At 38.4% G+C, this 12648-nt stretch overlaps 1 protein-coding gene across 6 annotated transcripts in view; it reads right to left on the reverse strand.

The window, feature by feature from the left end:
• bbx (bobby sox) overlaps nucleotides 1-12648 on the reverse strand; it is a 182161-nt gene that overhangs the window by 17574 nt on the left and 151939 nt on the right. For all 6 annotated transcript variants that reach the window (XM_071679919.1, XM_071679921.1, XM_071679917.1 and 3 more), the window contains exons 5-6: nucleotides 9957-10802; nucleotides 1285-1454 (exon numbers count right to left, since the gene is read on the reverse strand). In XM_071679919.1, the coding sequence (XP_071536020.1) occupies nucleotides 1285-1454; nucleotides 9957-10802 (1016 nt within the window). The remainder of the gene's footprint in view (nucleotides 1-1284; nucleotides 1455-9956; nucleotides 10803-12648) is intronic.

Raw genomic sequence — 12648 nt, forward strand, 5'->3', positions numbered from 1 at the left:
GACATATATCCTCTTTGTCAACCTTTCCTCACTCATTCTTTCCATATGTCCAAACCATTTCAACACACCCTCTTCTGCTCTCTCAACCACACTCTTTTCATTACCACACATCTCTCTTACCCTTTCATTACATACTTGATCAAACCACTTTACACTCCATATTGTCCTTGAACATTTCATTTCCAACACATCCACCCTCCTCCATACAACACTATTTATAGCCCATGCCTTGCAGCCATATAATATTGTTGGAACTACTATTCCTTCAAACATACCCATTTTCACTCTCCAAGATAACGCTCTCTCTTTCCATGCATTTTTCATAGCTCCCAGAACCTTTGCCCCCTCCACTATTCACTTCCATAGTTTCATGTGCTGCGAGTTCACTCCCAGATTAGATATCTAAAACACTTCACTTCCTCCAATTTTTTCCATTCAAACTTGCATCTCAACTAATTTGTAATTCAACCCTGCTGAACCTAATAGCCTTGCTCTTATTCACATTTACTCTCAACTTTCTCCTTTCACACACACTGCCAAACTTGGTCACCAACTCATGGAGTTTCTCACTCAAATCAGCCACCAAAGCTGTATTGTTGCCGGACAACAACTGACTCACTTCCAGGCCCTCTCATCCCAAACAGACTACATACTTACCCCTCTCTCCAAGAGTCTTGCATTCACCTCCCTCACCAACCAATCCGTACACAAATTGAACAACCATGGCGACACAAGTCCTGCTGCAAAATGGACATGCAGGATGGGTGAAAGGTATGCACAGGATATAAGGGAATAGGAGTGATGTGGTGTACATTGGAGGCCACATGCTTTCAATGGACTGAACTAATCATATGAAGCTGTTGGGAGAAACCACAGAGAGGGCTGTACAGCCTGGTTGTGGATATGGGTCTATGGCTTCGGTGCATTACAGAAGAAAGCTAAAGAACAGATGTGAGTAAATAAGGCTTTTTTTCTAGTTCCTGCGCTACTTTGCTAATGCTGGAAACACTGAGCGAGCATTGAAAAAAAGTATATCATGACATCCACACATAAAAGTCAGACTCGGAAAGCATTTGGTCAGAGAAGTAACCCTCTTATTATCGTTTCAAGTGCTCATATAACGAAGACTGCAGTAGCAACAAATTTCCTGGAATGTAATTCCATCATAAAGCAAGACCTCATGGTACCAAAAGCTTTCCAGATCACATGATCTGAAAAGATGACAATGAAAACATGGATATTAATCCAAATAATGCATGTAATGTATATAATGGATTTACATACCGACTATTCCTTGTCCGCGACCTGCGAGGTGCTGGCAGAACACCTTCTGATATGAGTTCTTCATAAATTTTCCCCTTGCAAGCTCGGGGGGCTCTTGACCGGCCCCCAGCCACTCCTACCCCACTTCTAGAATTTGCTCGACTGGTTCTTCCACTCGAGACATCACGTCTCTGAAAATCACAAACAACAGATTTATATTGTGAAGTGTAATCTACCGCAATATCAAATTATCAACTTTGGCTGCTTCTTATAGTTTAAAATAAAATTTTGAGCAAACTAATCTTAAAATTTACCTGTAACATAAGAAACATTTAATAGTGTACAATAACTATAAATTTACTACACGTGTCTGTCACTCCACACTGTGCGAGTGTATGTATGTACTATTTGTGCATTAAAAGCTGTTTCATCTCATCCAATAAATACACTCTAGTATACATCAAGTAATAATAAAATACTACATTACATATAATATTAATGTGTATATCTTATAATTTGTTCAGTAAAAGTAAAGTTCTACACTTATGAGGTCCCAATTCTTGAAATTTCCCTACCATCAAGCAGCCTCTTAAACATTTGAATACAAGCATTCATTATTTCCTTGTATAGTCTGTTCTAATCATCTACCACCCTTGAACTAAAAGTATATTTCATTACACACTTATTTACCAGCTTCTTGCCTAGCTGCTTTGTATGACTTCTGGTCACTATGGAACTGCATTTCTGTGAAGAACTGTTCGCTGTCATCATCATCCAACCAAATGAAAGACCTGAAAGCTGTAATCAGGTCCCTCTTCTCTCCTCAATGGTGGACTATTTCCAGCCCCTAGCCTCCCACTGTAGCTTGGCTCTTAATTCAGGTAATGTTTTCTAAGCTCTTATCTGGTTCCTCCCAATTAGATCTCATAATTTCTTTATGTGTGATGACCAAACCGGAGAGGTATAATCCAGTTTTGGTCCATGCAGTGAACAGCTCACCAAACATTTCCTTATCCAAATACTAAGATGCAATTCTAACATTTGCCTGAAGATAGCTTACTTCCTTCATAATTTTCCAGATGTGCAGCTCTGGTTAAATTAGACAGTACTGACCCTTACATATCTTTCACACAGATTCCTGTAGTCTGTTTTCTGCCAGGTAATAATCATGATTGCACTGAGGCCTTCTCTGATCATTCCATCTTCATTAACTTGAATTTCTTCAGAAGACATCTATCAACCATCTATCACACTAACTTTAAAGTTTATCCAGGTTCCCCTGTATGCTGTACACAATTATCATGCCTGTCGTCTCTCTAGGCCTTGGCATCATCCATAAGTATGTTTAAGGAAGAGTCCAGGATAAAAGGCAAGCAAGCAACCTCTACCAAGAATAGCTGTGGGCCTAAAACTGATCCCTGCTGCATGCCACCTGTGATGTCAGCCCATTTTGAGAATGCTCCTCTTACCTGCATTCTTTGCTTCTTTCACTAAAATACTCTTAAACCTGATGAAGGAATCTAACATTATTCCTGACCTTAGTTCTAGTTTCTGTATAAATCTCTAATGAGGTGGCGTGTAATTAAAGTACTTGCATTATTTTATCAGCTATTCTTTTTTACTTTTGTATGGTAAGCATTCAGTTTCATTACTTACATTATTTCATTCATACTATAGAAATAAATAAATAGTACAGTTGTACCTCTCTAATCCGGCACTCTGTCATCCGGCACATTTTGACTCTGCTGCCATTAGTTTGTGGATCTGCCACCAGGGTGGCACTGTTAGTAAGTTAGCAGCTCTAAAGCACCAAAATCTGTTTACGCTGCAGCCAAGCTGATTAACAGTCCTGTTAATTTCGTATGTTCAGCTGTATTTTAGTCCTTCAGGGTGTCATCCAAGAGACCAAGAGGTGCATAAGGTGCTAGTGCTAATAAGTGTATGCACAAACCATTATCTATGCTTGAAAAGGTGGAGTTACTGAAAAAATTAGATATAGGGACTTCTGTAAAGACTCTATGCGAGTGCTATGAGACTGGATCAACTGTGTATGAAACAAAAGGAGCAGATTTTTGTCTTTTGCTGAAAATGAAAGCCAGAAAAGTTTAGTTTCAGAAAACTTTGAAAGGTGGCAGAAGTACAAAATTAGACAGTGCACTTATTGAAGTGGCTCAAGCTTCGACGTAATGAAGGTGTAAGCATTTCTGGGGAGATGCTTAGCAAGCAGGCCAAAGTTTTTGATATTGAACTAAAGCTAGACTATTACTGTGAATACTTCCAAAGATGGTGACGCAAGTTTACGGAGAGACATGGAATTTCAGTACATAGCATATGTGGTGAAAACATAGTGCTGACATGGAAGCTGCAACAAAGTTTGAGGATGAATCTGTACAGTTAGTAGCAGCAGAAAACTTAGCCCCTGAACATGTGCACAATGCCAACAAATCTGCCCTGTATTGGCATCGTATACCATGAAAAACCCTTGTCCAAGATACTAAGGAGTCTCCATCTGGGGGTACGGATTACAAAGATGGGGTAACAATTCCTGGCTGCAGCAACACTGCAGGAACACATGAAACCAAGATGATGGTACTTGGTAAGAGCGTTCACCTGAGGGCCTTTAAAGGGGTAAAAATTCTTCCACTTATCTACAGTGGTACTTAAAAAGGGAGGATAACTACTAAACTTTTTCTTGAATGGTTTCTCACTGGAATTCTGTTGGCCTTGGTCCAAGGTGTAAAATATCTTTGATTTTTAGGTAACTGTTCGGCACACCCCAAAGCATAACTTTTAATAAAACATAATGTTGTGGTAGCTATACCTCCCTCCTAACTGCACCTCCCTGATTCAGCCCTGTGACCGAGGCTCATTATGTTCACTGAAATATAAATATAGATTGGAGTTCATGCACCATTTCCTTGTCGCAATGAATAATGGGAAGCTTCCTGCAGATTTCATGAAGTAACTTAACTTAAAGGATATGGTATGGTCACTAGCTTCCCCCTGGAATGAAGTCAAGAAAAGTACACAGCAAGGTGGCTGGCATAAACTGTGGCCAAGCTTTATATTTCAAGAAGAGGAAAGGAATGAATCTGACTTCTGTGGATTTAGTTTCTAGTGAAAAGATATTGATCCAAGAATTGATCGAGTACACTAGGAGTATGACTAACCCAAAGTGTCTTACAATGACCAAAAAGATCACAGAAGAACATCTTGAGGAATGGATGAACAGTGATCATGATGATCCTTTTGTTTATCAACCAACTGATCAAATCATGGAGATGGTTCAGCAAGATCATGAAACAAGATCATGAAAGTGCAAAGGGAAACAAGTGGAAAAAAGGATTTCTATTGATAAATGTATCCAGAAGTTGAGACACTTAATTGCAGAACTGGAAGAGAAAAAGAAATTATGTCTTTTTGATACAAAGAAAATTAATTCAGGGAAAAGCCAAAGTACCAGAAGCAAGCTACATTGCAACAGCAGTTGAAGGTCATTAATAACACTGCCAAAGTTAATTCCAGAATAGAAAATCCACTTCCCTGCATCTCCTCTGACCTTGATGTGCAAGTATCTGCTGACCATGAAGACCCTGATGTACTTCTGATGTAATCTGATATAATAATAAAAACCTTGTTTGCAACCATTAATGCTTGTATTATTTCGTGTTTTAACCTTTGTTCTACCTTTAACACTTCAAAATGTATGTGGAATGAGCTGGCAAGACTTGGGGTCAGGAATATGTTTACATGGGGGTTCCCTTAGGGGTCAATTTCTGTTTTCTGGCAATGGCCAGGTCCTAAGGTTGCTGGATTACTTTCTTTTTATAGTTTCTGTCTGTTTTATCTTTGCTTCTCTCAAAGAAATGTTAACTGTTGATATCATTAAACTGGTTTGAAAACTTGTAGGTTCTGATCATGTCACCTCTTATTCTTCTCTCCTCCATGGTGCGTAAATTTATGCCCTCTTACCTCTCACTAAAACTCTGCTCTCTTAATTACGCTATCTCTGTTGCTCTCCTCTGGACCTTCTTTATTTGTTCTTTTTTGCTGAAGTTTAATAACCAAACAAGTAGCATATACAAGTTTTGACCTAAAATACATTATCAATACTTTGATGAACATCTAATTCCTTATCCATGTACTTTAATGCAATTTTAATACTTGCTTGCACACAGTTTGGCTCATTCACAATTCTTCTACGGTGGAGCTCTGGTGACGGGTTAGGTAGAATGTTGACTCACAAGTCCCTCTCACACAGATTCCTTCAAGATAATATTTGTAAGAAGGCCTTCTTTGATATGTCCCATCAGCATTACTATGCATTGTCAGCATTAATTTGCATTTACTTAGATTGAATCTCACCAACCTAATGCTTACCACGGTCGCTTATTAAGAAAGCCAATCCTCCTCCATTGTCTTGTCTTTCCATTCTAGCTTTCATGTATCCTTCCAGAGAGACTGGGTTACAACTTTTCTTGTTAATACAAGTTTTATCTCCACTGCAACAATACCAGGTTTATCTGCCCTGATGTGGTTCTTGAACTCTCACTCTTTTTTACTTAATTCCAGTTCATTCAAAGTTATACACAGTACATTATTTTCAATCTGGTGTTTGAATCACTCAACAGATGGCAACTCCAACTTATTGATAGGGCTCATTTGGTATGTTTCTCTCTCTTTACTATTCCTTATCTCTCTCTCTCTCTCTCTCTCTCTCTCTCTCTCTCTCTCTCTCTCTCTCTCTTGTTCTTCCCTTGTATATCACCTCCAATGAATAAACCAGTGAATTCCTCCATAAAAGCAAGTTTATTAGCCTGGTGAAGTACTTTTTAACTATAAAACCCCTGCAGTCGTCTCTGTGGCAGTCAATTCCCTCCATTTGTTTTCTCTGCAAACTACACCTGGCATGTCTAAAGCTTCTAGTAGTCTTTCAACCAGCATTTCTTCTATCTCCACCCTTTTATCTTTGACTATAATAATGTCCTCCATTACAAAAACTATCCATGACTTGCATTTATCTCCCTATTGTTTTACAAACGTTTGTTTCTGTGCTATTCCCCTTGCAGCTGAATCCTGCAATATTGCTTCAACATCCAAATTCATTTTCAAAACTTCTATTTTCACCAATATGCAATGATCATAAATTCTCTTACTGTTTAAAAGCATCTAAGTGGGAAAAATAAGTCTATATGTTTGTTTATAGATGGGGTTGTTAGGGAGGTGAATGCAAGAGTTTTGGAAAGAGGGGCAAGTATGCAGTCTGTTGTGGATGAGAGAGCTTGGGAAGTGAGTCAGTTGTTGTTCGCTGATGATACAGCGCTGGTGGCTGATTCATGTAAGAAACTGCAGAGGCTGGTGACTGAGTTTGGTAAAGTGTGTGAAAGAAGAAAGTTAAGAGTAAATGTGAATAAGAGCAAGGTTATTAGGTATAGTCGGGTTGAGGGTCAAGTCAATTGGGAGGTGGGTTTGAATGGAGAAAGGCTGGAGGAAGTGAAGTGTTTTAGATATCTGGGAGTGGATCTGGCAGCGGATGGAACCATGGAAGCGGAAGTGAATCATAGGGTGGGGGAGGGGGCGAAAATTCTGGGAGCCTTGAAGAATGTTTGGAAGTCGAGAACATTATCTCGGAAAGCAAAAATGGGTATGTTTGAAGGAATAGTGGTTCCAACAATGTTGTATGGTTGTGAGGCGTGGGCTATGGATAGAGTTGTGCGCAGGAGGGTGGATGTGCTGGAAATGAGATGTTTGAGGACAATATGTGGTGTGAGGTGGTTTGATCGAGTAAGTAATGTACGGGTGAGAGAGATGTTTGGAAATAAAAAGAGTGTGGTTGAGAGAGCAGAAGAGGGTGTTTTGAAATGGTTTGGTCACATGGAGAGAATGAGTGAGGAAAGATTGACCAAGAGGATATATGTGTCAGAGGTGGAGGGAACGAGGAGAAGTGGGAGACCAAATTGGAGGTGGAAAGATGGAGTGAAAAAGATTTTGAGTGATCAGGGCCTGAACATGCAGGAGGGTGAAAGGCGTGCAAGGAATAGAGTGAATTGGAACGATGTGGTATACCGGGGTCGACATGCTGTCAATGGATTGAACCAGGGCATGTGAAGCGTCTGGGGTAAACCATGCAAAGTGTGTGGGGCCTGGATGTGGAAAGGGAGCTGTGGTTTCGGTGCATTATTACATGACAGCTAGAGACTGAGTGTGAACGAATGGGGCCTTTGGTGTTTTTTCCTAGCGCTACCCCGCACACATGAGGGGAGAGGAGGTTGTTATTCCATGTGTGGCGAGGTGGCGATGGGAACAAATAAAGGCAGACAGTATGAATTGTGTACATGTGTATATATGTATATGTCTGTGTGTGTATATATATGTGTACACTGAGATGTATAGGTATGTATATTGTGCGTGTGTGGACATGTATGTATACACATGTGTATATGGGCGGGTTGGGCCATTCTTTCGTCTGTTTTCTTGCGCTACCTCACTAACGCAGGAGACAGCAACAAAGCAAAATAAATAAATAAAATAAATAAATAAATAAATAATGTTTAGAGTAATCATAAAACAGCTAAAGACTATCTAAAACAGATTGATCCATATAACACAAAAGAGCTGTGGATATGAATAAAATACGTCCCAAGCAGACAAGAAACATTCAGCTTATGAGCTGTGAAAAGGGCAAGCTACAGCAAAAGAGATGTTAAAAGCTCTTACTACACCAAACAGATTCTATAGGTTGTCCAATCCATTCAAAACATAATGCTACTAAATTGCCTAATACCTGGTATCTAGAACCAGTGATCTCACAATTTTACATACCAGTTATGTATATCTTACTTTAATTTGTTCAGTAAATGGGTCAATGTAAACCCATTCACTATGAACATTGTATGTATATATGTCACAGTCTCAATATGTATTCAATGTAGTGCCTTGAAAGTCATCATCAGGGGTTATTTTCTTATCCTGAAGGTCCACAAGGTCCACCCTACCATTTTTCTGGAGAAGTCAGCTGTTGCTGTGTTTTCTTCCCTGATGTTAAGGTCATCGCACAGTATCACTATAAGGTCTTTCACGGTGTTTTATATGATGGTGCCTGTGTCCTTCACGGTGTTTTATATGATGGTGCCTGTGTCCAACTGGTATTCTGTACGCTCTTAATTTCTTCATTCTCTATATACTGGAGGAATCAACACAGCTCTGTCAATAAACTCAAACTTGGACAAGATATCCCAGTGGGGTATGCAAAATCTAGTTAAGTTTAATGCCTCCAAGAACCAATTTCTACCCATCTCTCTATCAAAGATTCCTCACAACTCTCGTCTCTCCTTTGACAGTTCTGTAATTTCACCTCAACTAAATGAACATGCCTGATATTACTGTAACAGCCACTCTTTCTTGGAGACTCAACATTATGGAAATAGCTAAGTGTGCCTCTAAGAAACTGGGTTTTCTGTTTAGATGTCGAAACCTCTCTTTCAAACAGTTGCTTCATTTATATAAGGGACTGATTTGTAGGGAGTACTGCTCTCACATATGGGATGGTTCTAGCTCTGCATCCTTACTTGACAGAGTTGAGTTGAAAGCAGTCCAACTTATAAACTGTCCCAGGCAAACTTCCAAACTTGACACCCTTGCCCTACACCGCAATACTGGTTCACTTTCCCTCTTCTCTTGGTATTACTATGGTTTTTGCTCCCAAAAGCATGTAAAATACTAAACAAGATAATATCCTATGTCGAATGGCCTCTGGCTAACCTTAAACTTTGCTACAGCTAACCATAAGACTTCTACTTCCACATGTATCTAAAAACATTATATACACCAAACCAATTCATAAGTGCATAGGACTTGAATTTGGAACAATGGATCAATGCCCATCTCCTAAATCAATCCAGCAAAAAAAAATTGTCAAACAACATACTAAAAACTTACCAGTGTGTTTGTGCAAGGAAACTAGTACAAAATTTTTAGTCTGAACATTCGAGAGGGTGATGTGTCTAAGGGATGGAATGAACAGCAGAGATGTAGTATACAAGGGTCACATACTGTCAATGAAGCATTCAGGGGAAATTTCGGTTATGATTTTTATGGCTTGGCTGTGGATAGTGGACTCATAGTTTCGGTGCATTATACATGACAGAGCAATTGTGAGCAATTAAGGCCTTTGTAAGTCTGTTCTTGGCACTACCTTGCTATGTATGATAATAGTTCAAGTTATTTGACAATTAATAGATTCTATTAACATGGTAGATCTCTGACAACCCTGTGTTAATGGATAACTAATGTCAGGTCATTATCAGTGGCGGGAACCATCATTATAATCTAAAAAGTAGTAGTGGATTTATGATGTCAGAAATGCAAGGCAAGCCACTGAGGCAAGTACTGAAGAAAGGTCTACAGAAAAGAAGAAACTGCATGCACAATGTTTGAATTTAGAAAAAGTTTGTAATAAAGTTAAGGGGAAGACTATCTATAATGAAAGCAGTACTTGTGCATGAGTAACAAACATTTTCAGGAAAAAGTATAAACAAATATGGGAGGGGATTAAGCCTGTGTGATGTCATCTTTGCTATTCATTGTTTTGGTAGGGAAGAGGTTACAGGTATGTACTTGTATACCCTTTTCAATATAATCATATACATATCTACAAGAACTACAGACTCAAATACACAAAAGGAGAGAGATACCTTTTTATGGGAGACATCACTGTCATCTACACTATCTTCCTTGGCTCTCTTTCTTGGTCGGGTGTTTGGACTGGAAATGCCACTATTATTACTGTTATTAGTACTGGAACTGACAGTCTCCTTTACCTCACCCTTCATCTGATCTGACTGCATTTCCTCAGTCTTGTCTGCTTCTACTGTTGACATAACATTACTGGAACCATTACTTTTAGTCTCTGTTACTGGTCCTTTCCCATCTTCTCTTAATTTTTCTTTTTTTTCTTTTTCATCGTCATATGCTCGATCAATCACAAAATCAATAGTTTTTGAAACAATTAAACTCACATCACAAATACCATTTATTCGTGCATCTATAGCCTTATGGAAGGCAGGCTTTTCTATTTCGTTATTATTATTATTTAAGTTTTCTGGTCGGAAGAAACGAGGAACATCTGATCGATTATCACTATTCACACTATTTAGGTTTGTTGCACCACACATTTTGTCTACAATATTATTTATCAACTGTTGCTGTGAAGCACGCAATGTCGTTTCTGTAGATAGGTTAAGAGGTTCATCATCTGATATAGTTGTGTGTGGCTGGCTAGGGGGTGTATTACACACATATGATGGGCCATTTGGTCTTTGTGGTGGGCTATGAGAGGCCTCAAACCATTGGCCTGGCTCAGCAGAAGCAACTTTGGGAATCCCTGGAGGAGAACCAGCAGTTACACAACCATTGGTTGTTCTTCTCTGCTGCTCCTCCATGGTCTCAGAATCTGCCTGGGGCCCAGAGTCACCCCTTTGTCTTAAATGGCCTGGAGTCCAATGAGAAGACAATCTGGCTTTGTCATCAGTAGGAGTTTTCTGGAAAAAAAAAATTGCATTACATTATTATTCAAATAAATGAAATTCAAATACACATATAGTACACAATCAATTCAAAATTTTAGCAATATGATTCATGCACTCTAATATTTTCTTCCAATTCTTGTACAGAGTCACCTGGAAATATCTTCCTTGCACTGAACGGGTTTTACCGACAACCAAAATTAATTCACATATTCTTTTTTACTTTCCTGTTTAAAATACACTCTATCCAACAATTTTTTGACCATTTCCCAATTACACTATCTTTTGGATTTGATTCCAATTCTTTCTTGAAGTTACCCACATATCTCAACTTCTTTCTGTCCCCTTCTCTATGCATGTTGCAGTTTTTAATCATACATTCTACCTCCCTCTCACATACTAAGCCCATCTCCCCTGTAAGAGTCCTCTCATTGCCTTGAACATCTCATCATTTCTTCCAATCCTTTTCAGTTAAGCTTCCTGAACCTCCATCTTTATATTCTGTTATCTCATTCTATGTTTTCTCATATCAGTAATTTTCAAAAGATATACAGTAATCTTAATTTTGCCATCCTGAAGCTCCTTGCTTCATGAAGTTAAAATTCTATTCCATCTGCCAACATTAAAAAGCTCATCTAGTTTTCTTATATATATTACAAATTTCACCAACTTATCTTTTATCTTGCTTGCATGGAACCCAGGTGCTTGTACAAAATGTACATGATTACCATTATTATTAATTCCATGCTTCATCACTATCTATCCACATCCTGGTATCCAACAGGGTGACCCATCTTTTCCTCTTCATTCAACCACTTCCAATTCACTCTTGTTCTCTATATTTTGTACTGTCTCTTCATCAATCCTTATGCATCCCACCTTTCCAGCACTTAAAACCAGAGTTAAAGCCATCCCTTAATTTTCAGCACTTTTTTCTATTCTTCATAACATTCTCATTCAATTCATATCACTTCCTACTGCACATCTTAACCTTTACAACCTGTAATCTCCCAGCTATTTTCTTGCCCATTTCTCTACCCGAATAAGCTAAAATATTCATATCAATTATCCTTCATTAAAAAAGAAATACTATTTGCAAAGCCTTTTCAAATTCTTTGAAAACTGTCTTATGTTTAAAAGTCTACAGTCACAATGTTATACAAGGGTTTGAGCTTCTCAAAACATTTTTCAGATATGTATTCTCTTAAAAAGAATTTATTGAAAAGTAATTATCCATGCTCTGTTACATCTTATGAAGTAAGAAATGCCAACTAAATCCAAAGCCAGTTCTGCACAAATGAGGCGAAAAAAAATTACTAATCCTGGATAACATCTGTGTTGAATGCACATGATTACCTCTACCGGTACATCATCTACATTTTTTCATTTCTAATTCTTAATAAAACTATTAAGAAATTTAACCAAGCTTCAAAATATTGATGTAGATCTCTAAATATTACCAATAAAGTTACCTACAATAAACCCAGGTGCTTCACACAAAAATTGATACAAGCAACAAAACACATGAATAATTGTTTAAAAAAGTACAAGATGAGCATCCCTAATCCAAAATCTGAAATCCAAAATGTTCCAAATCCTAAACTTTTTGAGTGGCAACTTGACCTTACAAGTGGAAAATTCCACATCTGACCTCACTTGCCTATGCTGGGCTCTGACTCTCTGTAAGTGCCAGTTTGTTACAATCCATCGTCACTGCCAGACCTACATGCATTACTCACTGATTTTTGCTTATTCTCTGGTCTGTGGTACAAAGATATTATTGAAAGTCAAAAAGGCTTCCAGATAACCCTATGGGTAACAGTAAAATAGCTGAAAAGGTGATTGAGATAATAGAGATAAT

The sequence above is a fragment of the Panulirus ornatus genome, chromosome 30, assembly GCF_036320965.1.
Source record: "Panulirus ornatus isolate Po-2019 chromosome 30, ASM3632096v1, whole genome shotgun sequence".
Lineage (NCBI taxonomy): Eukaryota > Metazoa > Arthropoda > Malacostraca > Decapoda > Palinuridae > Panulirus > Panulirus ornatus.